Below are 27,261 nucleotides of genomic sequence, written 5' to 3'. Positions count from 1 at the left end.
CAGGCTGAGCCCCTCCTCCTAAAGTCCCCGGGGACCACTGAGGCATGGGGAGCAGGCGAATGGAAGGTCACACGAGACAGCCTCTGCCCCTCAGCAGTGGCATACAGCTCTTCCAGCTGCCGAGGCCTGTCCCCAGAGCAGGGCGCTAAGGGGTGTCCCAGGCCCCCTCCCAGGCCTCAGTCCGCTCGGCGACTCCACACTGCACTGCCCTGGACTGTCCTGCTGGGACCCAGCTCTGGGCGGGAGGCCTCTCGCCACCATGTGGCCACACAGCTTACCTGCCAAGGCCCTAGGGAGGTTCCCCCCGAGAACACCACCCCATCCCAACACCAACACGCACTGTGAGCAAATCACTAACACCCCTATAGGTTCGAACCACTGTCACCTAGACCAGGTCAGCACACTTTCTGAAATCACCTGATGGTCACTATTTGCAGCTTTGGTGGGCCAGGTCTGTCCAACTACTCGGCTCTGCCTTTGAGCGTGGAAGCTGCCAGGAGGTGCGAACGAATGGGTGGGGCCGTGTTTGGATAAAATGATTCACAATAGGTGGCTGTGATGTGCTGCCCTGATCTAGAAGCTGATGGCACTGAGAGATAGACCGTGAGCTGACACCTGCCCACGGCACAGCAAACAGGCTGACTGCTAAGGACAGAGCCTCCACGAGGCTTTAACATGACCACAGAGGAAAGAAGCCACCCCACCGCGCTGCAAGGAGCTGGAGACCTGGCACAGTCAGTGTCTCCCTGAGCACACTGCCTGTTGGGCCAACTGCTACCGTCACAGGCCTCATTGAGAGAGTAACTGGGTCATGTCCTGACCGCCCTTGGCCAGACCTGACCCGCCAGCAGCACCCACTCTCCCCCAAACAAGACTATTTCAAAGGAGATGAAATAATGCAAGAATGACAGTGGCCCCAGGCCGGCCCCACCACGTGTTGGAGGGGAAGACAGTGACTGAGCTTCCCGTCATCCTGGGGTCCCCAGCCCAGTTGCGCATGCCTGTGTTCTCGGTGCGACGTTTCAGCCTCGGCTTTCTGGGTAGGCGTGTCCCAATCCCCTCGCGGAGGAAAGGCTCAGGGGTGACAGCGCGCTGACAAACTCACCAGTGTCATGATGTCATTGGCCAAGTCTCTGGCAAGATCAGGGGTAACAAAGCAGGCCAGGCCGGTCAGGGCAGCACCAGTGTCATACTGGCTGGGGCTGCTCAGGTCCTGCAAAGGGAGGGAGAAGGGTTAGGGGCGGGCGCCCACCGAGCATCGCTGGGGTCCCTGCTGCCCCCGCCAGCCCGAGGAGTAACACGGAGCAGCCGATTCCTCGCTGTCACTGAGAAGAGCGGCATGAGTGTAAGAGGGCTGCCCCTGGCTCCCCACCCAGCCCGTGTCCCAGGGGTGCGACCAGGGCTGGGTTCTTGAGGAGGCTCCCTGCCTAAGAACACAGGGCTAAGGAGACAGCAAGGCCCACTGGCCCTAGTCACCCATCGGGCATAGGGCGGGGAGCCCCGGCACCCCTGATTCCATTGGGGTGTCACCCTTACAACAGCCAAAGCAGAAGGTTTGGCCTGTGCCCCATCCTCCAGGTGAGGAGGAGGAGCACGTATCTGCCCTACCCTCCTCTGACGTCTCACCTGCGGCCGGCCCTCCATTTCTAGTTCTCACTAAGACTGACGGCACGAGCGCCGCGTCTCAGCACTAGGGAAGGGTTCTCACCAGACTTGCTCTTGCGGAGACATTTTCTAAGGAACCCCCCAAAACTTTTTACACATGCATATGTGGTAAAAATACACTGAGACGCATTTGAAACAGTTATGCTTCTAGACTGCGATAATGATTTGAACACACAGGTTTCTCACATCCCTCTAGCCCAGGCTGAGGAGAGAAAGCACATCAGAAGCCGTGGTACAGAACTTGGCCCGATGGGCCGAACTGTGCATCTGTGCGTGGTTCATGAAGGGCAGAGCAGAGCAGCAGATGCCAGGGGGAGCTGCCACGGGGCTCCTTGGCAATGGGGCTTTGTACAGAGAACTCAGTCATTGACAAGCGGGAGGAAGCCCAGCCCTGACGGGCAGGTCTGTGGCAGCTGTGTTCAGAAGTCTCAGGTTCATTTACAATGGCACGTACACACAGGGACAGCCAACACTGGGGACGTGACTGGAGTGGAATGGCAGCGGCAGGCGCGGCTGTGGCTGCTTAAAGATAGGACCCTTTGTGCGAGACTGAGACAGCAACAGGCAGAGGGAGCAGCGGCAACGGTCAAGGTCACCTGCCCAGATCTTACTCTAACAGGATGCATTGTTCCCTCAATTATGAGGACATCTCAGGGTGACCTGCCTCTAACACATCTCAATGTGAAGTGATGACAAATCTGTGTCTGAATCAAGGCTGTTACAAAGGGACAGGCAGGGAGCAAGCCTGTGCCAAGATGAGCAGCAGAAAAACCAAAGATGGGCCTCAGCGAGCGGGCTGGCTGGCTGGCGTCTGGGTACCTAGGCGGCCAGAGCCCCTCCGCCCTCCTCTCTCTTGCCACCCTCCCATTTACTGTCCCAGCACCCCACACCCAGAGCGCTTGCTCGGCCCTCCCTTCCACCTATCCAGAGCCACTCCAAGCCAAGCTCACACCTCACCGCCCCCTGGCATCTATGGCCCCCAGCACTGGGCACCAGTACCCGCACAGCCAGCCTGCCTGCCCACAGCATGTACCCGGAAGCCCGTTCCGAGTTCTCTAGGTCACTGTATGGGGTGACCAGAGCTCACAGGAATCTGCCCCTGGCCCTCGGCCGCTGAGAGCCTGCGGCTACAGGCTATGGCCTCGGACTTGTGGTCTGGGGCTGGGAAAGGGTGGGTGTCTAATCCTCGCTGAGACCCTCTCTGACCACTCTGCCATGAGGCAGTAAACAAAAGACGCTGCATGTCCTGGGACCAAAGAGGAAATTCATTACTCAGTGGTCTTCAAAGCCCATTTCAAAACGTGACTAAAGCACACCCAGTGGGCAGAAAGCCCCCATACTTGGGGTGGAGGGTGGGGGTGCGTAACCTCAGCAGGCACTCAGGTCAGAGGGAGAGGACCAAAACGGAGGAGCGTGGCCGCGGAGACAGCCTTCCAACACCAAGAGAAAAGGAAAAGAGGGCAGTCCAGTGACCTGCCGCGTCTCCCACCCGCTGGGTGGAAGGGCAGACCGCTCCGCCATGTCTGGGTGTGTCCTGGGGCTGACGAGGCTGCAGGTGGAGGACGCTTGCTGAGGGAATGCTAACAGTGAGATCTTGCTGACCTCAGCACTTTCTACTCACACGTCAGCGACAGGGAAACCAGCATGCAGCACAGACATTCACACGGGGGCCCAAATGAGCCCAGCCCCGGGCCGAGGAGGACACAGGGGTGCGGCAGGGCCGGCCTACCTTGCGGATCTGGTTTGTGGTCAGCATGATGACATCAGTGCCTTCGTGAAAGCACTGGGAGGCAGCGAGGTAGCCAATGCGCTGTCGAGTTGAACAAATGATGGTGTCAGAGGGGGGACTAGGGGACAACAGCGCCCTTCCAGGAAGCTCCCAGCCCTTCTTGAGATGGGCCCCAAGCAGCCGCAGGCCACAGGTGGGCGGGCCCAGGGAAGCCATTCAAGAACCAAGCCGGGGGTCTATAAATCTCCAGGCGCACAAGTGTGTGGTCTTTGAAATACCATGTTCCTTTAAGATTTGCCAAACCGTGGAGTCCAGTTAGTAATGCTGCATTTTCCCCTTCAATCAGGAACTGCTTTTATGACGTCAAGTAGTAAGTCAGTCAGCCTGAGTACAGGGCTGTCTAGGACAAGCTGACGTGGCTACCTGGCCACACTTGCACGTGTATATATGATGCTTTAACACACGTGCAAACACCGCCCCAGTTTTGGCAAGTGTGCCAATTCGTTTCTTCAAGCGTAACCAGCAGGGAGCTGGAGTCCGATCACAGCAGGGACCCATAGGCAGGGGCTCGGGGCCGGAAACAGCCTCCGCCACCTGGCCGCTGTGCCTTCTCACAGAAAACCAACCCAACCCAGGAAAATGACAGAGCACCCACAAATGAGCCAGGGTGCCAAAAATGGTTTTTCAGAATATTTACTAAAACAAGAGACACACTTGTAATATCAAGCGAGAAGAAAGCAGTGTCCCAAATTGCTCACGAGTGGGATCCCTCAGACGATGACCAAGAGGCTACAGGACAGGGTGACGAACAATGGTGGCCTCTGGGTGAAATGATCAGCGTTTGGTTGGTTTTTCTTTTTTCATTTTTGAACAGTTATGAATTTATTTTAATTTGTATAAAAAACACATAACCAATCCCACAAACCCATAATTTCACTGACATTACTGAAAATTAAAAGTGTTACATAAATACAGTTAATAAATAATTTGACAAAAATTATGAAGGTGTGATGTTTGAGTGGCTATAGTTGGACTGAAATAGCTCACTTGTGTTTTTGGTTTTTTTCATAGCACAGCTTGTGGCTACAGGACACTCTGCAGGGATGGGTATCAGGGGACCCACCCCGCCCTCGTCCCCATCACCATGGGGTTCAGGCCCCAGAGCAAGCTCACCTTGAATGTGAACTTGGAGGCACTCATCACTTCTATGATGTTGAAGGCGGCCCAGCTGATGTCGTATCCCAACATCTGTAACTGTTGAGAAGGGACACACAGTGACTCACTCACTAGATAAAGCTTAAGCCCTAACATCCAGCATCCCATCCCGGCTCACAAAGGACACACATTCGCAGTCTGAGCACTCAGGCTTCACTCGACACACAGCCCTGGGCATTTCATGTCCTCTGACCAGTTATTTTCACACTGGCGACTATGAGGACAGGTTAGCAACAAACACTACAGGAGAATGAATGTCTGAGCTGAAATCCTAGTGGCCCATGTCTGGTTAAAAGTCCCTACAACGATACTCATAAAACCTATAATGTGATGGGATACCCAACCCACAAACCCCAAGTCTCCCCTCTCTGACCAGGAAAGAAGTCAGGAGGGGGTGCCTAGCCCAGCCGAGGCTCACACTCCAGGCAGGGAGCCTTGTAGAGAAGCCACCCCGGGCCATTCAGAGCTCCACCCACTAGGCTTCCCAGCGCAGTCCTCAGGAGAGCTGAGGGCCTCCTGCTGGCCTCCACGTGCCAAGGGCGCCAAATGCCCAGTGATACCTGATAATCATGGCACATCTCTCTCTTGACTCTTAAGAGTTCGCCCTGTGTGCCTCAAGGCCAGCTCCTAGAGCTGATGGCATTAATGAAGTTTTGGCAGGTGGACAGATGGACAATGGACCAATGGATGGATGGACAAATCGATGGACCAATGGGTGGAGGAACGGAGGGGTGCTGCAGTTGACAATCGGCCTGACAGCACGAGAGGCGCAGGACGTGGGCATGGCTCAGAAGTGCTGCGTGAGCAAACAGCCCCGTGGCACTTACATACGTCAGCTTACAGACCGCATTCGCTTTTACTGCAATGTTGTCTTGCTTCAGTTCTTGTTTGATTTCATCAATGCACTGAGAGATATACTTTGCCTAAAAGAAAAAGAAATTGAGAAATTAGCAGTGCCTGGCGAAAACAGTTAAGAATAATTATTTCAGAAAGAAGCCAGACTCAAAACAAAAGGCCACACAGCATTTGATTCCATTTATGTGAAATGTCCAGAACAGGCGAATCCAGAAGTGGACTCGTGGTTGCCAGGGACTGGGGAGGGGTGGGGGGATGACCGCTAATGGGGAAGGGGTTGCTTTGTGGGGTGATAGAAGGTTCCAAAACTGATTGCAGTGAGAGTCACACGACTGAATATACTGAAAGACCACTGAATTGCACATCTAATACAGCTGATGTTACAGAAACGATTGCAATGCGGTAAGATCCCTGTGATTCCTTCACAATCCCGAGGGCAGTAAGGGCCGTGGGAGTGGGGATGGAACAAGAGTGCTGGCTGAAGGGAGAGGACGCGCCAGTTCCCTGTGGCCATCCAGGAACTGCATCAAGGCACACAACGCACAGGCAGGCCAGATCGTGTTGGTGCTGGGGGAAGATCGGCTGTGTGCAGCCCGTTTTGTCCTCGGCCCCCCAGGTATCCGGTTGCTCCCAGGGCTCCAGCCATATCCGGTTGGCTATCCACTGGGCCCCCCACCATTGGGCACGCTCCTTGAACCTGCCGCCCACTGGCTCCCCGGTCCCCTTTCGCAGAGCCTGTCACCCGGGCAGCCTCTCCCACAGCAGCAGTAAGCTTAATTAGGTATCTCTGTCTGTGGCTCCCCACCTCTTTCTGGGCAGCTCAAGGCTCATCCAAGCCACAGCATCAGCCCTTGGCTCCTGTCCCACCGTGTGACGCGGACCACACTGTCTACCCACTTCCCTGTGGACACTTGGGAGCTTTTCCACTTTTTGGCTCTTGTGACTTGTGCTGCTGTGGACATTTGTGTACAGGTGTGAACATGTTTTCGATTTCCTTGCTGAATCAGCAGTTCTCCTCAAACACCATTCAAAAAGATTTGACCTGAAGCAGTACTGATCCACAAGGTCCAGAGTGACTGATGTGCTCCCTCCGGGAGCAGCAGGATGCCAGGCTCCTACCACCCCCTGGGCGGACATGCCATGGCAGCCGCAAAGAGCACCGAAACCTGTTGCACGGTAAGCGGCGGTAGCCTCGGGATTCAGAACAAATCCGTCCAGTGCTCCATGAAGCACAAGGAAGCCTCTCAGTTATGTGACCAACAGAAACAACAGCCGTCCAGGTGGTGGCAGGTTTCCATAGTCCCCGTTTTCCCCCAATGCGCCATCCAGACAACCTGCCTCCCAGAGACCAGGCTGGCAAGCATGCAAAGCAAGTGCAGATGGCGGGCTCCTGCTTTGTGAGGATGGCCCCAGCGGCTCCCGCCATCACGTGTCACTTGGACTACCCCAAGACCCTTGGAAAAGAGCTGCTCAAGTGCTCTCTCGGCCACAGAATGTTTTATGAATATTTTATGATCAAGAGTTGGTACAATGGAACAAGTGTCACCATATCCTTCCAACGGACTTCAGATTACTAAATCCCGCTCAGGGGACCTCCGCTCCTGTCCCTGTGCACGAATGATCCTTCCTGCCTCCTGGATCAAGACTGTTAATGATTTAAAAGGGAAAGAACAAGAAGACAATAACAAGTGTCGGAGAAATGGCCCCAGACACAGCAGGTGGGGGGTGAACGGTGTAGCAGCTGTGGAGGACAGCTGAGGCTCTTCAAAAGGGTAACACAGCTCCCACTGCCAGGTGGCCCCCCGAGATCGCTGACAACAGGTAACAGGCGCCCAAACACACACTGGCACCTGAATGTACAATCAGTGACAACCCCAGAGCAGAAACCACCCAAATGGTCCCTGGCTGATGATGGACAAACACAATGTGGTCCACCTCCCTGTGTCAGCTTCCAGGATGGCAGGACAGGGTCCAGTTTCAGGAATGTCTGAGCAGCTCCCATCAGACCAAGCCCCCCACAAGTACTGTTTTAACAACTCTCCGGAGCCACTGGAGACAAGCAAAAGCACGGTGGAGTGTCCTGTTTATCGTGGCTTTTATCTTGTGTGCTGTGCAGAGCAGCTGAGACTGAGAGGAGACTCGTGTCCAACTGGCTTCGAGAACCAGAGCAGAGCTTGCCGTGAACACAGCCGCTGGAAAGTGAAGAGGGAAATCCCAGAGACGAGACAGATGGGGTGGGTGCTGTGACACGCTGCGTACAAACTCAGCCCAAATCTCCGGCCGACCGAGGACGACCGTGTTTCCCCGAAAATAAGACCTAGCCGGACCATCAGCTCTAATGCATCTTTTGGAGCAAAAGTTAATATAAGACCCGGCCTTATATAATATAACATAATGTAATATAACACCGGTCTTACATTAATTTTGCTCCAAAAGACGCGTTGGAGCTGATGGTCCGGCTCGGGCTTCTTTTCGGGGACACAGGGTGTGCAGGAACAGGCACACTCCACACAGAGAAGTTACACGTAGACAAATAAACCCGTCTCCCAGGCCTCGTGCCCCTGCAAGAGGGGCAGAGCTGGAGTCTTGGCCCGGATGAGCTAACAGTCCACCAAGTCCCCTCCCACAGAATCAACACCCTGCCAGAGAACACAACACAATCCAGTCTCCAAAAACATCCCATCCACAGTGTCTAGGACATAATCCAAAAATACTCAAAGTGAGAAACAGGAAAACATAACCTACCCTCCACAAGAAAAGGACAGCCAACGAGGACTAGCCCTGAGAGAACCCAGATGTCGGAATTAACATACAAAGATATCAATTTAGCAACTATAACCATGTTCTCATGGAACAGAAAGAAAACATGCTCATAATGAACAGAGAGGAAACCTCAGCAGAGAAAGTGACAGAAAACAACCAAATGGGAACTCTAGAATTGAAAGATAATTTCTGAAACAAAACATTCATCTAACAGACTAGACAGCAAATTGGAGGTGAAAACAGAGAGTGGGAAAATTTAAAGGCAGAACCACTGAAATCATCCCATCTGAAGGAGAGAAGTTTGAAGATGACCAGAGAGCCTCACGGACTGTGCAACAATGACAAAAGGTGTAACATACATTTAACTGGGGGCCCAGGGAAGGAAAGGATGGGACAGAGAAAATATTTGAAAAATAATGGCTGAAACTTTCCCATATTGGGAGAAAGACCTAAATGTACAGGTTCCAGAAGCTCCGCATCCCCAATAGGAAACAGAAAACCACACCTGGACAGATCATGGCCAAATCGCTGAAAACTGAAAATAAAGAGAAAATCTTCAAAGCAGCCAGAGGAAAAAGACATGTCGCATACAGAAAAGCTGCCAGTGTGTGTTGTCAGAAACACTGGCGGGACAAGACACTGGACAACACCACCGGCCCAGACCTGTCCAGCCAAGAACACATCCCTGAGGAGCGACGGCAGAACCAGAGCCCGCTGACATCCATCCCTGCCCGTCACAGCTCTCAGGGGAGGACAAACGAGACCCACAGAGAGTGGCTGACCTTCAAAAAGACCCTACTTGAACCTTAGTTTTAGGTATAAAATAGCTGCACAAGCTCACGGTTTCTCCACACTGGAAAAGGGAGGAAAGGGTTATAAAATATGGAAAAGAATCTTGGGAGTGCTAAACAGTGATCTAAAACATAGTTATATGAAGTTAAAGTGAGGAATGTGGAAAGGAGGATATTAATCTTTTATTTCCATATAACACTGCGAACGGAAAGTAGATTATTTATTCCCCCTTTTACAAGAAGGAAAAAAAATGGTTAGGGTATGCAGACATGATCTAGATTGAGAAAATTATATTACGAACATAAATTAGAAATATTTTAAGGTACAAAGTATGAATGGCTGCGTGTCACTGGCACATTTTAGGAGAAGCTAGCGGTGCAGCGTGACCAAGGTCCCAGGCCCATCCACACTTCGCCGCAGGGCAAAGCCGTCAGGCGCCCGTATCACCATCATGTTCATTGCCACAGAATTCTGTCTGGAAGAGGCTACAAACACCCTTCACAGCTGTGCCCCGCAGGCTGTAATAAAACAGCCGTGTCAACCCTGGCCACCTAGCAGACTTCCTGGAGTGGAGCAGGATCTCGAGGGGTGAGGCCCTGAGTCTGTTTTCACAAAGTCCTGCAGTTGATTCCAAGACCACGTCCCTGACATCGCCCAGTGTCCTCAGGGGCAGAAGTGCCCAGGGAGAGCCACTGCCGGAGAACCAGAACACGCAGTGGAAGGACAGGTTTGGTGGCAACAGCAGCAATGAGAAGGGCCCGGAGTGGCTTCTATGCTCTTGGGAAACCGGGAAAGCACATCTGTGAGAGGCGGTGGGTAGTTTGAGGACTTTTCCAGCATAAGTGGGGACAGGGCGCATGGTGGGCCAACCCAGGGCTGGTGTCATGTGTGCAAGGTAGATGGCAAGCGAGAGGGTGGTAGGAAGGCAGCTGGGCCAGGATGATGAGGGCCGAAGGAGTGTGGTTGCACTGTGTGACCTGAGGGGCTTAGGGCGGGAAGCAGGGGCTGTGGGAGCTGTCGGGAAAGGAGGTGAGACCCAAAGGCCAGCAGGCTGGTCAGTGTGAGTCTCCTGCAGCTGCCGTAACAAGTCACCACACATTTCATAGATTAAAACCACACACATTGATTCTCTGACAGTCCTGCGGTCAGGAGTCCCACACGTGCCTCTCGGGGCTAAACCCAGGTGCGGGCAGGGCTGGTCCTTCTGGAGGCCCCTGGAGAATAGTGTCCGGCCTTTTCCAGCTTCTAGGGGCACCGCGTCCCTGGCTCGTGGCCCCTCCTCCATCGTCACAGCCAGCAGTGCAGCCTCTTCCATGTCTCTGACTCTGAGCCTCCTGCCTCCCTCTTATGAGGACCCGGGGATGACACTGGGCCTCCTGGAATCCAGGGTTGTCCCCATCTCGGGGACCTTGACTTAATCCCATCTGCAAAGTCCCTCTGCCCATGTGAGGTGACACATTCAATGGTCACGGGGACTACGATGGGGACATCCCTGGGTGCCATTATTTAGCTGACCAGTCAGATCACCCAGGGCCCGGGGGGAGACCAAGACCAGGAGGGAGGAAGCCACAGACCCCATGACCACAGCAGAGAGGCCAGCCCCACCCTTGTCCTCAAGGGCACAGGCAGCCCATCTAGAGGACCAGGTGGGTCCAAAGTGGCAGTCCCAACCCCGGGGCCCTGGACAACAGGCAACATCAGCCCCAGGGGACAAAAGGGGAGGCTGCAGTGTCAGCATGGGCTTTGGAGACTGGTGACAGGGAGTGAGGTTAACAACTCAATCCAGGGCCTCCCAGTAGTAGCTGACCCCAGGATGGGGTTAAATGTACCTGGATATTGTCAGGGACAACTCCTACAAGAGGAAACGGGAGGGAGCTGGGAGACAGCCATGCGGGTCTGGCCCTGAGTGAAGGGCCAGGGAAGAAACGCTGGGTGGAAGTGGCTAAGGAAAGTTTAGCAAGGCCAGTCACCTGCCTAGGTGGCTCTGTGCACTGTCACCAGCTGGGAGTGGGCAGCGGCAGCGTGGCCTTTGGAGCACAAGGTGATAGACCACAGAGCCCTGTGGGTGGGCCCCCAGAGACGCCAGCTTGGGGGCTCACCTAGAGGCACAGAGGGAGGCCTCCACAGCCTTGGGAAGTGCAGGGAGCTTCCAGGAGCGGGGTCTAAACCGAGTATCAAAGCAAAGGCAAGGGAGGGCGTGCAGTCACTGGGTACTGAGCACCAGGCAGGGGCAGCAGACGCCCACACGTACAAGGCTTCCCAGAACCTAAATACCAACAGGTGTGTGCAGAGTTTGTGCCCAGTGGAGGGAACTGTGGCCCCAGAAAGCAAACTGGAAGCACTTAATGCCCACCCGAGGGGGACTGGCTACGCTCACAGGGAAAGCTGGCAGTGAGACTACACTCATGGCAAATCCCAACAGTCTAAACCTACAGAGTCATCAGTGATTTCTACTAACAGACAACAGTCTAGAAGTACAGACACCAAACTGATTCGCAGGGAGAGGTATTGTCCTTTTTAACTTAATGAACACTAAGCTTATTACAAAAAGTTATGGGTATAGTTAGATTAAAAGAAAAAGTTTCCCCTGAAATATAAAAAGTACCCATGAGAATGAAATATTAAGTCACTTGGGGTTGTTGTCACGCAGCAGCCTACCCGTCTGTCCCCTCGTACCTGCCCCTAAAGGAAGGAGAGTCTGTGAGACTAATCCTTTCAGGGACTGTGCTTCACCTTTGAGCTTGCACCTTATGTCTCCCTGTTTGGCCCCGGAGGATGGCTGGTCAGCCAATGACGGGTAAGATTCCCCATAGGGGGCAGGGGGCGGACAACTCAAGCCAGGCGCAGTGGAGTGGGGACCAACAGGAGAATCCACGGGGTTCATAGAGGTGGGCACAGCCCCTCCCCCCCGCCCCAAGGAGAGCCTCTGCCTCAGTGGCTGCATTCCTTCCCACAACCTGCAGGGGAAGAGACTCAATGGTGTGCTCTCCATCTATTCATATGCATACAGGTTTTGTCCCTCAGGGAAGTACACACATCCTGAGACTCACGGTTCTGCTGCCTGCAGGCAAGGGTGACTGGCTTGTATCAGTTTCCTATTATGATGTGTGGGATTCACAGATCTTGAGATTGACAAGCTTTATCTCCTTTACTTACCCACCTAACTAATAAAAGCTAAGCGTAGGCCCAATTCAGGGCGTCCAGTCCTTGAGGCTGCCGGTCCCTTGGCCCCCGCTTAAACTCTATTCAGGGCTACTGTCTTTCTTAACCCTGCGCTGCCCTCCTCACTCCCCACAACCCTCGTCGTGCAGGACGCGACAGGGATTTCTCCTAGTCGTATCCAACTTTTAGAAGCAACAGCATTCCCCAGTGGATTCCCCCCTACTTGCCAACATCATCCTTGCTGTATCTTAAGGACAATAAATTCAAGCACCCATAAATGTGTGAATTAGGCCACTATTTTTCAAACTTTGAGGACTCATTTCAAGAAATATGCTTTCCATGCTAACCCAATACACACATACAGGTACACTTAGTATCCTAAGCCGAACTAAAAGTTTATCAAGAAACAAGAGTTACCCTACGTGCTGCTTGCGGTCTGGGATTTTCGTTTTTCTTTTTTACATAACCCATTAAATTGAATTCATAACCCACTATGGGGTCAGAGAATGAGATTTGGAAATAGCAAGGCAGACAACTTCCTGGGATGCTCTGGCACTCACAGAAGCCTGCATTACGTCACTTACTGCACCCTCATAAGCACTCTGTGAGGAGGGGAGGCAGCTGTCGCCCCCACTTTACAGGTGAGGAAACCAGTCAGGGGCTTTCCCAAGGTCACACAGTTAAACAGGTCCAAGAACTTGGACTCAGGTCTCCTAAACTTCATACAATATAACTTCCACTAAATCACCCTGCCTTTCCACATGGTTTTTAAAGTTACTGCTAAGCCTCATTTCTATACCATATGGATGTTTTAAGCTAAAATCTATCATAAAAAGTAAACTTTGCAGGGGGGAGGGAATTGTACTGGTACAGAAAAAACGATATTGTCAGAAGTCTCTTGAAGGGGTGTGGTGGGGTGGGAGGGGAGAGCCTATTTTAGAGAGTGGGGGAACTAGCAGAGTAATTCAGCAATCCTTGCCTGCAGTGCCACAGGGACAGAGATGAAAGTCAAGTCAGAAGTGACGTCTCAGTAATGACCCTCGAGACCATGACAACCTGAATACAAAAGATCACAGGTGTCTGTGCCACATTCTGCTGGGAATCGCCAATAGGCTAAGGGCAAGGTCCATGCAGAAACCTGACTTTTGAGGACTTCCAGCACCAGCCTGGCACTGTGCTATTTAAAAAATGCTTCCATCATCAATGCACCCGTTGAATGGGCCCCAAGCCTGTGGGAAAGACGTTATCAATTTCCACCAATTCCAAATGAAGAAACCAAGGGTCGGGGTACTGCCCAGTGATGATGGACACACCCTCCTAAAAACCCAGGTGCCCTAACTGGAGTGTGTTTCTCTGCAGGAAAGGCCCAGTGGCCTGTCCTCAGCATCTGGAACAGGCTGCTCAGTGAGGGAAACCAGGGAGGATAACCAGTGCAAAAAAAGAAATCTATGGGTGCAAACCAAATTTGCTTAGCCACTGCTCGGTAACAGGGGCCAACCAGCTACTCTTTTAACTCAGAAAGAAACTGAAGATCAGGACTAGAGTTAGCTGCACATTGTAACACTTGCCATTAGGCAGAGCTTCAACATAAAGCAAAACCCAGGGAAGGGAAAGGTGATGGAAATGAGAGAAAATAACCTAATTACATTTCAGTGAAGTCACACCTATTCTGAAAAAGTGCTACACAGGCAGGAACTCAGGCTCCCAGCACAGGGACCTGGGCTGCGGGTGCCTATGCCTCCCAGCAAATTCAACTTCCTCCGCACCTTCCAGTCTGTCAAGTACACTTGCCTGGGTGCCATTGTGAGGAGGGCATTAGCCTCAGGCAGTGGGACCTGCACAGCACCAAACAGCTGCTCTCCTCAGGGTAGCCTCTCTCCATGCAGCCTGTAAAGCGGAGACTTTCTTTAATGTCCCACTGTATAAGGGAGGGCTTGGGCCTCATCCATGAGGCCAAAGGTCTGGTGGCTACTAACTGTCCCCATTCCTCCTAAATCTAGGTCACAGGTTGGGGAGAGGAGAAAAAGGAAGGAAATGGTGCCCACTGTTACAATTTTACTTCTGGAAACCTTTCCCTCACCCTGGCTTTTGGGTTTCTAGTTAAAGTCGGCTTCCCCATTCCAGGAGCCCTTAGCAGCTTCCTTATTTTGGGCAGGGACACTCCTAGCCTCCCCTCCCTCTCTAAGAGGGGCGGGCCCCACCTTCCCCAGGACACGTGCCCACGAGGCAAGGACCAGTTCCGGGCCAGGCCGCAGGCAGCGACCTGGCCACGCACTAATCCCATAGGGGGTTCCTCTGGGGGCGGCCTGCGGACAGGAAGGTTCCGCAACCAGGAGTCCAGAGGCTTAGGGCGAGGCCGGGGACCCTATGTTTTGAACAGGTGATCCCAAAACACAAGGTTGGAAGGCCGCCGCTCGAGGGGACCTGCGAAGTCTCTTCCGGAGTCACCGGCGGGGAGGGGGAAGCAGCCCCCATTGCCGAGCGTATAAACTGAGACTCCAGGAGGGAGGCCACCCAGCGGCAGGGTCCCGCAGGCGAGCAGATACATGGGGGGTGGGGGGAGTCTGAGAACCGCAGCTTTGAGGGCCTCCGGGGTCTCTTCTGGGGCCGCCTTGGGCCCTCAGGGGTACACTGAGGTTCGGACAGAGGGTGTGCGGCGCCCAGACCGCGGGCAGGTGGGACTCGAGCCGGGAGCGGGACCTCTAGGGCGGGCTGCAGGCCAGGATGGAGGGTCGGGGTCGCGAGCAGAGCCAGGCCGGCCCCGCGCGGCGCTCCGGTCTCACCTCGTCCTCCTTGTGGTTGCGGATGCCGCGCACCAGGTCCTGCAGGTTCTTATCGAACATGCGGTCGATGCTGCCCTTGACCATCTTGAGGGCCATCGCGGCGGCCACCGGCAGGCTCGAGCCCCGGGAGGCTCGCGGGTGAGTGCCGTGCGGGGGTCTGGGGGCTGCGCCTGCCGCCCGCGGAGTGCTTGCCGCCGCGGCGGGACGGGATCCCAGGCCAGGCCCGCGGCGGTCTGCGAGGAGGAGGAAGAGGCGGCGGCGGGCGGAACCCGCTGGGCAGGCCGCACTGCCCTCCCCTCACGCTTCGCCGCGCTTGCAAATGGCGGACAAGATGGCGGCCGGTCAGCTGACCGCGGGTGCCGCGGCGGCCGGCCCTCCCGGAAGCCCCGCCTCCCACTAAGACCCGCCCCCTAACTCCGGATATCACATTTCCCTGACGACGCCAGGCCGCCCAATGGAAACGCAGACAACCCTGTCTGCGCCCACATGGCCCCGCCCACTCCCTCTCAGGTCTCTTCCCTCTCATTGGTCAGTGTCCTCAGGAGCTCCACCCACTTCCTCGTTTCGGTTCCAACCATGCCCCCCTAGGAGAAACCTCCCAGTCCGCCCCTCAGTTAAGTGACAGAAGTGGGCGGGGCCTGCTGTGGGCGGGGTGCTCACGTGGAGCTTCTTAGGCAAGTTCCTGGAGAAGAATCCTGCTCCGCCTTTCTGATTCTAAAAGCTGACGCTGCTTGAGAACCTTAAAACCTACGCTGCAGAGATCCGCTTCTGCGTCTCTTGCAAGTCTCACAAAATCGTGTGATATGAGCAGGAAAAGGAAACCATGGCCCAGAGCTAGGACTCCCAAGCAGTCATTCATTCAACATTTATTGGAGGACCTGCTGTGTGTGCCAAGCATGGTAGCGATCCCTGGACACCCAGCAGTGAATGAGATACCTGCGGTGCTTGCCCTCCGGATACACCACTAAGAGAATAAAAAAGCAAGCCACAAACTGGGATAAGCCATTTGCAATACATATATTTGACAAAGGACTTATTGCCATAATATGGTTCAACAAGCAGAAAACAAAGCAGAACAAGACAAAAATGCCTACAAATCATGAAGAAAAAAAACCTACTTAAAACATGGCAAAAAACAAACGTGCGTTTCAGAAAAGAAGACATCCAAATGGTCAGTGGATATGTACAATGGTTATATGCTCCATCTCAGTCATCAGGAAAATATAAATTTAAACCACAATGTGATATGTCTCTGTACCCCTATGAGAATGGATAAAATTAGAAAGATTGATGACATCAAATGCTGAACTCTCCTCTTTTATACTTAAAGTAGAACAGTAAAACTACACAGCTAAATTAGAAACCCACCTGGCTGTTTCTTAAAACTAACATATGCATATCCTATGACCCAGCAATTCCAGTACTGTTCCTAACAAGAATGCATTAATATATCCATCAAACATTCGGACAAGAATATTCAAAGTAGTTGTATTTATATTAGCCAAAAATCCAAAATAACCCAAATGTCCATCAACAGAAATTGATAAGTAACTTGTGACATATTCACACAATACTATGCAGCAATGAAAAATAACAAATTATTAATACACCGAACAAAATGGATGAATTACACAGACACATTATTATGTTGAACACAATAAGACAAATACAAAAGATTGTACAAAGTATGATTCTATTGATGTGAAGTTCAATTACAGGTGAAACTAATCTAAAATGATAGTTAAGTATTAAGAATGACTAAGATTTTTAGCATAAATAATTCATACCAGAAGACAATGGAATAATATTTTTAAAGTACCAAAACAAAATAAACCCCTATAATTCTATATCCAGTAACAATGTATTTTAAAAAATGAAGGCAAAATACATATTTTCAGACAAATAAAAGCTGAGAGAATTTATGAGCAGTAGACCTACATTAAGAAAAATGTTAAAGAATATTCTTTGGGACAGAAGGAAAATGATGCCAAACAGAGATTTGGATCTATGCAAAAGAAAGAACACAAGAAATGTTTAAAATGTGGAAAATATAATTATTTCTCGATTTACAAAAATGGTAATTGACTCTTTAAAGCAAAAATAACAATAATGTATGGTGAGTTTACTTGTAACATATTTAAAGTAACACAGTAGTATATATAAGAATAGAAGGTGGAAATGGAAATGTACTGTTGTAAGGGTCTTACATTATGTGTGAAGAAGTAGTGTGGTATAACCCTAGGAAAATCACTAAAAATAAAGAGGAATCATTAATAAGACAATTATAGGTATAAATGGAATAATAAAAAAATGGTCAATCCAAAATAAAGCAACGAGGAAAAAGATTACAAAGAACAGGAGGGAAAAATAGCAAGACGGTAGATTTAAACCCGACCATATTGATACTTCCATTAAATGTAGTAAGTGGTCTAAACACTAATCACTAATTCAATGGTGGAAACTGACAGCACTGATAACACACACACACACACACACACACACACACACACACACACACACACGGTGCCAAAAACATGCATACACATTTTAAGAAATGTTAACACTTTGATCAACATTGCTCAAGCAGTAGTTCGCCATAATCAGAAGTGTCTGGACTCTGATGGTAACCACTTTGAGCACCTCTTATAATTGCAGAAGTCAAACATTACTTATAGGGCCGGCCTGTGGCTCAGGCGGTTGGAGCTCCGTGCTCCTAACTCTGAAGGTTGCCAGTTCGATTCCCGCATGGGCCAGTGGGCTCTCAACCACAAGGTTGCCGGTGCAAGAGATGGTGGGCTGCGCACCCTGCAACTAGTAACGGCAACTGGACCTGGAGCTGAGCTGCATGCACCCTCCACAACTAAGCCTGAAAGGACAACAACTTGACCTGGAAAAAAAGTCCTGGAAGTACACACTGTTCCTCAATAAAGTCCTGTTCACCTTCCCCAGTAAAATCTTTAAAAAAAATAAAACACACAAAAACGTGACTTGCATTCATTTTTTGTTATCTATATATATGTTGAGTGTTACAATGTTAATAGTTTTCCTTTCTTAAAATGTCTATAAGTATTTTTGGCACCCTCCGTATATATGTTGTCCACTTTATTTTTAAAAATATTTTTATTAAGATATAGCTAACATATATTAGTTTCAGGTATTACATCATAGTTATTCAACAGTACCCACCTGGTACTATACATAGTTATTACCCTATAATTGATTATGTTCTCTATGCTAAAGAAGTGATAACCATTGATAAAAGCGAACTGGCATTTTAAGGAAACCGACCAGGGAGTTGGGAGGTCATGGATGGAGCGGGGCTTCCTGTTACTCTCTAGTCCCGACTTCCTGGTCAGTTTCCTTAAAGTGCCAGTTCACTTTTATCTCCATGATAAGTCCAGCAACCATCTGACACCATAATCACGCTATCACAATATTACTGACTATATTTCCTATGCTGTATATTACATCCCCAAGACTTTTTTATACCTGGAACTTTGAACCTCTTATTTCCCTTTATCTTTTCCCCCTTTTTAAAAATTTTCAATTACACTTGACATTCAAAATTATTTCATATTAATTTCAAGGATACAGCATAGGGGTTAGACATTTATATAATTTACGAAATGATCCCCCTGCCTAGTACCTACCTGGAACTATACCTAATTATTACCATATTATTGATTATCTTCCCTATGCTTTACATGCCCACTACAGCTTTATAACCACCCATTTGTATTTCTTAACCCCTTCACCTTTATCATCCTGCCCGAAACACCCTCCCATCTATCACCCCAACAAATCTAGCACCCATCTGACACCATACAGTTCTTACAATATTATTAACTATATTCCTAACGCTATACTTTAAATCCCCGTGACTGCTTTGTAACTACCCATTTGTACTTCTTAATCCCTTCCCCTTTTTCACCCACCCCCAAACCCCCTCCCATCTGGCAACCATCAAAATGTTCTCTGTATCTATGAGTTTGTTTCTGTTTTGTTTGTTTGCTTGTCTTGTTCTTTAGAATCCACTTATAAGTATAATCATATGACATTTATTTGTCTTTCGCTGTCTGACTTACCATACTCAGCACAATACCCTTTAGGTCCATCCATGTTGTCACAGATGGCGAGACTTCATTCTTTTTTGTGGCTGAGTAATAGTCCATTGTATATACCAGGGGTACCAAAAAAATGTATACAAGTGGACACTTTGGTCAACGTTGCTCAAGCAGTAGTTCACCATAATCAGAAGTGTCTGGACGCTGATGGTAACAACTTTGAGCACCTTTTGTAATTGCAGAAGTCAAACACAACTTGTATTCATCTCTTGTTACCAAGTATATATCGAACACTACAATTTCAACAGTTTTTTCCTTTCTTAAAATGTGTGTATATTTTTTGGCACCTTCTGTATGTACCACCTCTTCTTTATCCATTCATCCATTCAGGGACATCCAGGTTGCATTCATATCTTGGCTGATGTGAACATTGTTGCAATGAACATGTGGATGAGCGTGTTCCCTTGAAGCAGTATTTCGGGTTTGTTCAGATAAATATCCAGGAGTGGGATTACTAGGTTCTTCTTTGTGTCTTGTTATAGTCTTTGTTTTAAAGTCTATTTTGTCTGGTATAAGTATTGATACCTCAGTTTCCTTAAAGTGCCAGTTCACTTTAAGAACTTTTTTTGGTTTGTTTGTTTCCATTTTCATGAAATATCTTTTTCCATCCCTTTACTTTCAGTCTGCATGTGTCTTTTGATCTGAAGTGAGTCTCTTGTAGGCAGCATATGTGAGGGTCTTGATTTGTTATCCTTTCAGCTCCCCATCTTTTGATTGAAGCATTTAATTCATTTACATTGAAAGTAATTGTTCATAGGTATGTAGTTATTGCCATTTTATTATTCTTATTTTTTATTTTTTATTTTTTTCGTCTTAAAGAAGTCCCTCTAAGAGTCCTTAAAATATTGATTTGGTGGTGATGAACTCTTAGCTTTTTCTTGTCTGGGGAGCTCTTCATCTGTCCTTCGATTCTAAATGATAGCTTTGCTGGGTAGAGTAATACTGGCTGTAGGTCCTTGCTTTTCATCACTTTGAATATTTTCTGCCAGTCCCTTCTGATCTACAAAGTTTCTGTTCAGAAATCAGCTGATCATCTTATGGGAGCTCCCTTGTAGGTAACTAACTGCTTTTCTCTTGCTGCTTATAAGATTCTCTGTCTTTAACCTTTGGCATTTTAATTATGATGTGTCTTGGTGTGGGCCTCTTTGGATTTATCTTGTTTGGTATTCTCTCTCTGTGCTTCCTGGGCTTGTATATCTATTTCCTTCACCAGGTTAGAAAAGTTTTCCATCATTATTTCTTCAAATAGGTTTTCAATTCCTTACTCTTTCTCTTCTCCTTCTGGTACCCCTATAAAATATATATTGGTATGTTTGATGTTGCCCAAGAGGCCTGTTAAACTTTCCTCATTTTTTTGGATTTTTTTTTCTTTTGCTTTTCTGATTGGGTGTTTTCTGCTACCTTATCTTCTAAATCGCTGATTCGATCCTCTGCTTCATTTAATCTACTGTTGAGTCTCTGTAACATATTTTTCATTACCATTATTATATTCTTTATTTCTGACTGGTTCATTTTTATGTTTTCTATCTCCATTTTTATATTTACTATCTTTTTGCTGAAGTTCTCCTTGAGATCCTTTAGCATCCTTATAACCAGTGTTTGGAACGCTGAGTCTGGTACATTGCTTATCTCCATTTTGTTTAGTTCTCTTTCTTAGGAGTTTTCTTCTGTTCTCTTATTTGGGACATGTTTCTTTGTCTCCTCATTTTGGCTGCCTCCCTGTGTTTGTTTCTATGTATCAGGTAGGGCTCCTTTGTCTCCCAATTTTAGTAGAGTGGCCTTATGTATTAGGTGTCCTGTGGGGCTCAGTGGCAGTCTTCTTGGTCACCTGAACCATGCTCACGTGGTGCTTCCTTTGTGTGGGTCGTGTGTGCCCTCCTCTTGTAGTTGAGTTCTTGGTTGCTATTTGCACATCAGTGGGAGGGATTGACCCTAGGACTCGTTGGTTGTGAGGACTGGCCTTGACTACAGTGGAGGAGTTGTGGTGCAGAGGCTGATCCTACAGAGCAGGATCTGCCTCGCCAGGGTGCCTGCCAAATCCATCCCCTCAGGTGTGTCATCCTTTCAACGCTGGTCAATGGGTGGGCCACCTGGGAGGGGACCCACTGTAAGTCAAGTTCAGCCACAGCCCATGTTCCACCTGGGGCTACCCAGCAGGAGACACAAAGCAATATGCAGAGGCAATCACAGCCACTGCCTGTGCTGTGCTTGGAAGTAAGTGCCTCAAGAGGCCAAGCCATGAAACAAGGCGAGCTGCAGCTAGTGTTGGGTTTAGGGCTGCTCAGCCAGGGGTACGGGACACACTCAAGCCAGATGTTGCTTGTCTGGATTCTGCGAACCTTTGAGAGACCTTAAGAAAGCCTGCAGCTTGAACCAAGGTGGGCAGTTTGAACAAAAGAGCCACTGGAAGTGGCTTGGGTGTGCCTGAATGTTGGGTGGGGCAGGGTCTCAGAATCTTCAGGGCAGGGTCAGGTTGATGGAGACTCAAATGTGGTGACTGCTTATGTCAGCACACCAGGAATGAGGAGGACTAAACAAAGAAACAACGGCTTCTGCAAGTTCCTCCATAGGGGAGAAAGCTGCCCCTCCAGCCCTCATCCTGAAGTCAGACAACTCAGTTAAACCCCCCTCCCCATATGTCATTGTCACCTCTCCAGCTGCTGCTCCAGCATTGGAACTCAGAGTCGGTGAATCTGTTGGTAAGTAAGTCCATGCACAGTCCCTTTAAGAGGAATGTCTGGGACTCCAGCTGCCTTCCATCTCATTCAGCCACAACCTCTACTGGTTTTCACAACCAGAAATTATCGGGACTTCTCTCCCTGGTACTAGAACCATCAGCTGGGGAGCTTGGTGTGGTGCTGGGACCCCTTGTTCCTTAGGGGGACACCTCTGCAGCCAAGATATGCTTCCCAATTCTTAATGGTCACACACAGGTGTGGGACCAGCCTGTTCCGCGTCTCTGCCCCTCCTACCAATCTCGAGGTGGCTTCTTCTGTATGTCTGTAGTGGTAGGGCTTCAGTTCAGCAAGATTTAAGGTGATTATCCATGTTGGTTGTTTTGTAGTTTGGTTGTAATTTTGATGTGGTCATGAGAGAAAGTAAGCACGACATTTACCTACTGCACCATCTTGACTGGAACCCTGTTATCCACTTTAAGTATAAAGGCATGGATAGTGTAAAAGCAGAAAATGTAATTAAACCATTTAAAAATGAACAAGATTGAAGGGCTAACTTGTTTCTAAGACTTATGATGAACCTTTGGTAATCAAAACAGTGCAAAGACAAAAGAGAGTCAAAAAAGTGGACCCGCACTTATATGGTCAATTGATGTACCACAGAAGTGCCAAATAACTCAACAAGGGACAGAAATCATTTTTTCAACAAATGGTGCTTAACAACTGAACATTAAAATGGAAAGAAAAAGTTGTCCTTGACTCTTAATGTACCATATACAAATTTAACTCAGAATGGATCATAGACCTAAATGTAAAAGCTAAAAGTATAAAACTTATGGAAGAAAACATCGTAGAAAATCTTGTGAGTTTGCTTCGATTTTTTTGATAAGACACAAAAAGCACAAACCATTTTTTGAAAGGAATAAGATAAATTATCAAAATAAAAAAGAATTTTCTCTTCAAAAAATGTTAAGAAAATGATAAGGTAGGCACCAACTAGGAAAAAATATTCACAATACATATATCTGACAAATAATAAGAAATAATTTAAAAATAGGCACACCAATTTTTAAAGCAGATAATATATTTGAACAGCAGATCCTTCACCAAAGAAGATTATGAGTGAACAATAAGGACATGAAAACATGAAAAGATACTCAGCATACTTAGTCATTAAGGAAATGCTCCCCAAGGGGATACCACAGTATATCTATTAGAAAGATTAAACTAAAAAGTCTATTAACACCAACTATTGGCGAAGTTGCAGCACAATTGGAACTTTCATTCACCGCTGGAGGAAATGCAAAATGGCACAACCACTTTGAAAAATGGTTTGGCAGTTTGTTACAAAGTTAAAGATACATTTACCGTATGACCCAGCAATTCCACTCTTGGGAATTTACCTGAGAAATACAAACCTATTTCCACACGCAAACTTGTATGCACACAATCATAGCATCTTTATTGATAGTAGCCGCAAAGTGGAAATAATTCACGTATCCATCAACAGGTGAGTGGTATATCCATCCAATGGAATAATCCTCAGCAACAGAAAGCAATGAATCACTGATACACACCGCATCCTGGATGACTCTTCAAAGCATGATCACACTAAGTACAATAAGTCAGACTGAAAACACGACCTACTGTATGATTCCAATCTTTGGAATTCTAGGAAAAGGAAAACAATATTGATAGAAAACCTATCAGTGGTGGCCTGGAGTCAGGGTTCAGGTTGACTGGAAAGGGAGAAAGAACTTTGGGATGACAGAAGTGCTCTGTATTGTGATATATTTACACAACCATAAACAATTTCCAAAACTTACTGTACTGTCATCTTACGATAAGTGAATTTAATTGTATGTGAAGAATGCCTCTATAAAGTTGAGAGGGAAAGGCTATAGGTGGTAAAAAAAAAACTTTATATAGACAAAAAACAACTAAAAGATGAAAAAAGCTATGCCTCCCAAACACTAATTGTAAGAAAGCTGGAGTAGCTCTGTTTCTATCGGGGGGGGGGGGGGGGGGAAGCCGAAGCAAGGAATATTAAGGAATAAAGAAGGACATTAAAATTAGAAGGGCAAAAAATTGACCTAACATCAGAGGGGTCAATTCATCAGGAGGATATAACAATTCTGAATACGTATGACCCTAAACTAAGTTCAAAACACACAAAGCAAAAATTGACAGAACTGAAATGAAAAAAAATAGTCAAATCCTTAATTATGGCTAGAGACTTCAACACCCCTCTCTCCGTAATTAGTAGAACAAGAGAATCAGTAAGGCTATAGAAGCTTTGAACAATACTTTCAACCAACTTGATATTTACAGGACACTCCAGCAAAAACCAGCAGTATGTCTAGTCCAAATGCACACGAATAATATTCATTAAGATGGATGGATAATGTGCTGGGTTGTAAAATAAGTCTCAATACATGTAAAAGGATTAAAATCATACAGAATATGTTTCCTGACCACAATGGAATTAAACTAGAAATCAATAACAAATACAATTGGAAAAACCCAACATATTCCTTTGCAATTAATAAATATTTCAGGGGAGATACTTCGAGACTATATATTTATCTTGCTTCTTATCATATTTTCCCATGAGACTTTAGTGTTTGATGCATTTATTGATTTCAGACTTGCTGAGACACTGCACAGCTTCTGATTTTTCTGTCTCAGGGCCTTCTCCAAAACCTATCCAACCAGTGCCCCAAGCTCCTCTCCCCAGAGAAAACCACCCATTAGCAGTTTGGGAGGTTTCCTTCCAGACCCTTCCCTCTGCATTTATACACTTCAGCCTCTACCTGGTTCATCTCGATGGGCGAATGCATTTTCATGTAAATGAGGTCACACTGTCAGGTCCTTCTCTTCATTTAATGTCTTGGATGCTGTGGTGGGCAGAATAATGCCCCCCAAAGATGTCCTTGTCCTAGTTCTGAAACCTGTGAATGTGTCACCTCATGTGGCAGAGGGACTTTGCAGATGGGATTAATTAAGTCAAGGCCCCTGAAATGGGGACGACCCTGGATTCCAGGGGGCCCAGTGTCATCACAGGGTCCTCATAAGAGGGAGGCAGGAGGCTCAGAGTCAGAGATGGAACACGCTGCACTGCTGGCTGTGACGATGGAGGAGAGGCCACGAGCCAGGGACGTGAAAGCTGGAAGAGGCCGGGAAGGTTCTCCCGGGGGTCTCCGGAAGGACCAACCCTGCCCTCACCTGGATTTAGCCCAGAGCTACCTGTGTGGACTTCAGACCCCAGCATGGTACGAGTGTGTTATGTGCTGTTATAAACCAGTACATTTGTGGTGATGCATTGCATTGCAGCAGCTGCAGGAATCTCATACAGATAGTTTTCTGCAACAGATTATGAAGCTCTGTCTTGTTTTCTGTTTTAATTGCTGTACTGTCATTGTTTTCTCTTGGTGGAAAGATATGTTGTTTCCATATTTTCCCCTTACAACCACTGCAGCTTCTGTGATACAAGGGTGAGGGGTGTTCTGGGGAGAGGGGCAAGGAAAATAAAGGCTGGAAGGTAGTCAGCATCATGGCAGAATTGGGGCCCGCTCTGTGTGTGTGGAGGGAGGCAAGATGTGGGGCCTGGGGGGCAGCAGGGAAGGGACTTGGGGTCCTGTGAAGAATGCCCTGCTGGGGAGGGAGCTCCGTGTCCCCTCCCCTCAGAGCTGACAAGGCAGCACTCGGTCTCCTTCCTCCTTCATCCCCCACCCTCAGTGCAGGATTAGCACACGACAAAGTTCCTGATGGTTGGATGGGTGCTTACATGAGTGAGTGAAACGTGTATTCCTAGCTCGGCAGTCTATTGCACCTATAGAACTTCCTTCTATGATGGCACATCCTCCACCTGGCACTGTCCAGTGTGGCAGCCACCAGCCACGTGTGGCGACTGAGGAGTTGAAATGTGGCCAGTGGGACTGAGAAACTGAATTTGAAATCTTACTTAAAATTGAATATAATATCAAGAAACCAGACATTAACAAGAGTAGGTGAGGATATGAAGAAATGGGGACTCTTGTGCAGACCTGGGGGCGGGGGATAGAAAAACAGGGCAGCCACTGTGGGAACTGGTCTGGCGGTTCTTGAAAGAGTTAAACACAGAATTACTGTATGATCTAACAATTCCACTTCTGGGTAGACAGCCAGGAGAATGGAAATCAGGGACTCAAACAGATACCTTCACATCCGTGCTCACAGCAGCATGATTCACAACAGCCAAAAGGCGGACACAACCCAAGTGTCCGCGGATGAATCTGGAGGCCAGTGAAATGACCCAGTCACAGAAGGACAAATACTGTGTGAGTGCACTCACAGGAGGTCCCCAGAGGAGTCAAATCCACAGAGACAGAGAGACGGGCAGGGGCCCCGACATCTGCCGTCAGTTCCAGCTCCACCGTGAATCACTTCCGCCATCCACGGATGACCCCTCCACCCATGCATCCATCCACTCACCCGCCCACCTACCCATCCACCCACCCACCTATCCAGACAGCCAGGTGACTGGGAGAGGCGGAGAGAGAGGGGAATTAGTTTTTAATGGGGACTGAGTTTCAGTTTGGGATGATGAGAAAATTCTAAAAATGATGGTGGGGACAGCTGCACCACGATGTGAATGGACTTGATGCCACTGAGCTGGCACTGAAAATGGTCAATTTAATGTTATGTGTATTTTACCACAATAAAACATTGAATGTGGTGGCTACCAAGGGCCATGTTGGAGAGCACAGCCTCAGAGGATGGTCAGCTGGGGAGGCGTGAGACGCAGCGAGGGGGTCTGCAGTCAGAAGGACCCTTGTTATGCTCCCGAATCTGTCGGGGACTCAGGGAAGTCGGTATTGGGATCAAAATTAAACAACAGCCTCAATTCAGGGGGCAGAACTAGCATTAATCCAGGATTTCTCAACTGTGGGTAATTTTGCTCCCAGGCGACACTGGGACGTCTGGGGACATCTGTGGTTGTCATGACTTGGGGTGCTCCTGGCATTGAGTGGGTGGGGGTCAGGGATGCTGCTTAATCCCCACAGTGCCCAGGACGGCCCCCCCCCAGAGAGAGTGACCCCAGTGTCAGTAGTGCTGAGGGGAAGAGACCTGATCTAGCTGAGGGGAAGAGACCTGATCTAGAAAATGCAAGTTAACCTATAGTGACAGAAAACAGATCCGTGATTACTTGGGGACCGGGGGCTGGGAGGAAAGGGAAGGAGGGTCACAGATGGGCATGAGGGAACTTTTGAGGATAATGGAGACCTTCATTACTTTGATTATGCTGAGGGGGTATACATGTGTCAAAAGTCATCAAATTGTATGTTAAACATGTGCATTTTATTGTATGTCAACTATACCTCAATAAAACTGTTTTTTCTTTATAAATTGAAGCCCCCATTGTACTCTGTTCCCTTCCGTGTTGGATTTTTCTCCTTAGAATGTATCACCTTCTAGCGCACCATATTTTTTACCTTGTTTTTGTTTATTACTTTGTT

The 27,261-nt window shown here is 48.6% G+C and overlaps 1 protein-coding gene across 4 annotated transcripts in view; it reads right to left on the bottom strand.

The window, feature by feature from the left end:
- Nucleotides 1–15,311, bottom strand: part of AP3D1 (adaptor related protein complex 3 subunit delta 1) — a 35,743-nt gene extending 20,432 nt beyond the window's left edge. For 3 of the 4 annotated variants that reach the window (XM_033134028.1, XM_033134026.1, XM_033134027.1), the window contains exons 1-5: nt 14,965–15,311; nt 5,437–5,532; nt 4,568–4,648; nt 3,395–3,475; nt 1,106–1,213 (exon numbers count right to left, since the gene is read on the bottom strand). In XM_033134028.1, the coding sequence (XP_032989919.1) occupies nt 1,106–1,213; nt 3,395–3,475; nt 4,568–4,648; nt 5,437–5,532; nt 14,965–15,060 (462 nt within the window). In that variant the 5' untranslated portion in view covers nt 15,061–15,311. Of the gene's footprint in view, nt 1–1,105; nt 1,214–3,394; nt 3,476–4,567; nt 4,649–5,436; nt 5,533–14,964 lie in introns of those variants that run through there. The other variant, XM_033134029.1, reaches the window with a different exon arrangement.
- Between the last annotated feature and the right edge of the window lie 11,950 nt (nt 15,312–27,261).

The sequence above is a fragment of the Rhinolophus ferrumequinum genome, chromosome 18, assembly GCF_004115265.2.
Source record: "Rhinolophus ferrumequinum isolate MPI-CBG mRhiFer1 chromosome 18, mRhiFer1_v1.p, whole genome shotgun sequence".
Lineage (NCBI taxonomy): Eukaryota > Metazoa > Chordata > Mammalia > Chiroptera > Rhinolophidae > Rhinolophus > Rhinolophus ferrumequinum.
Note: the sequence above shows the minus strand (reverse complement) of the source record. Positions and strands in the feature narration are given on the sequence as shown.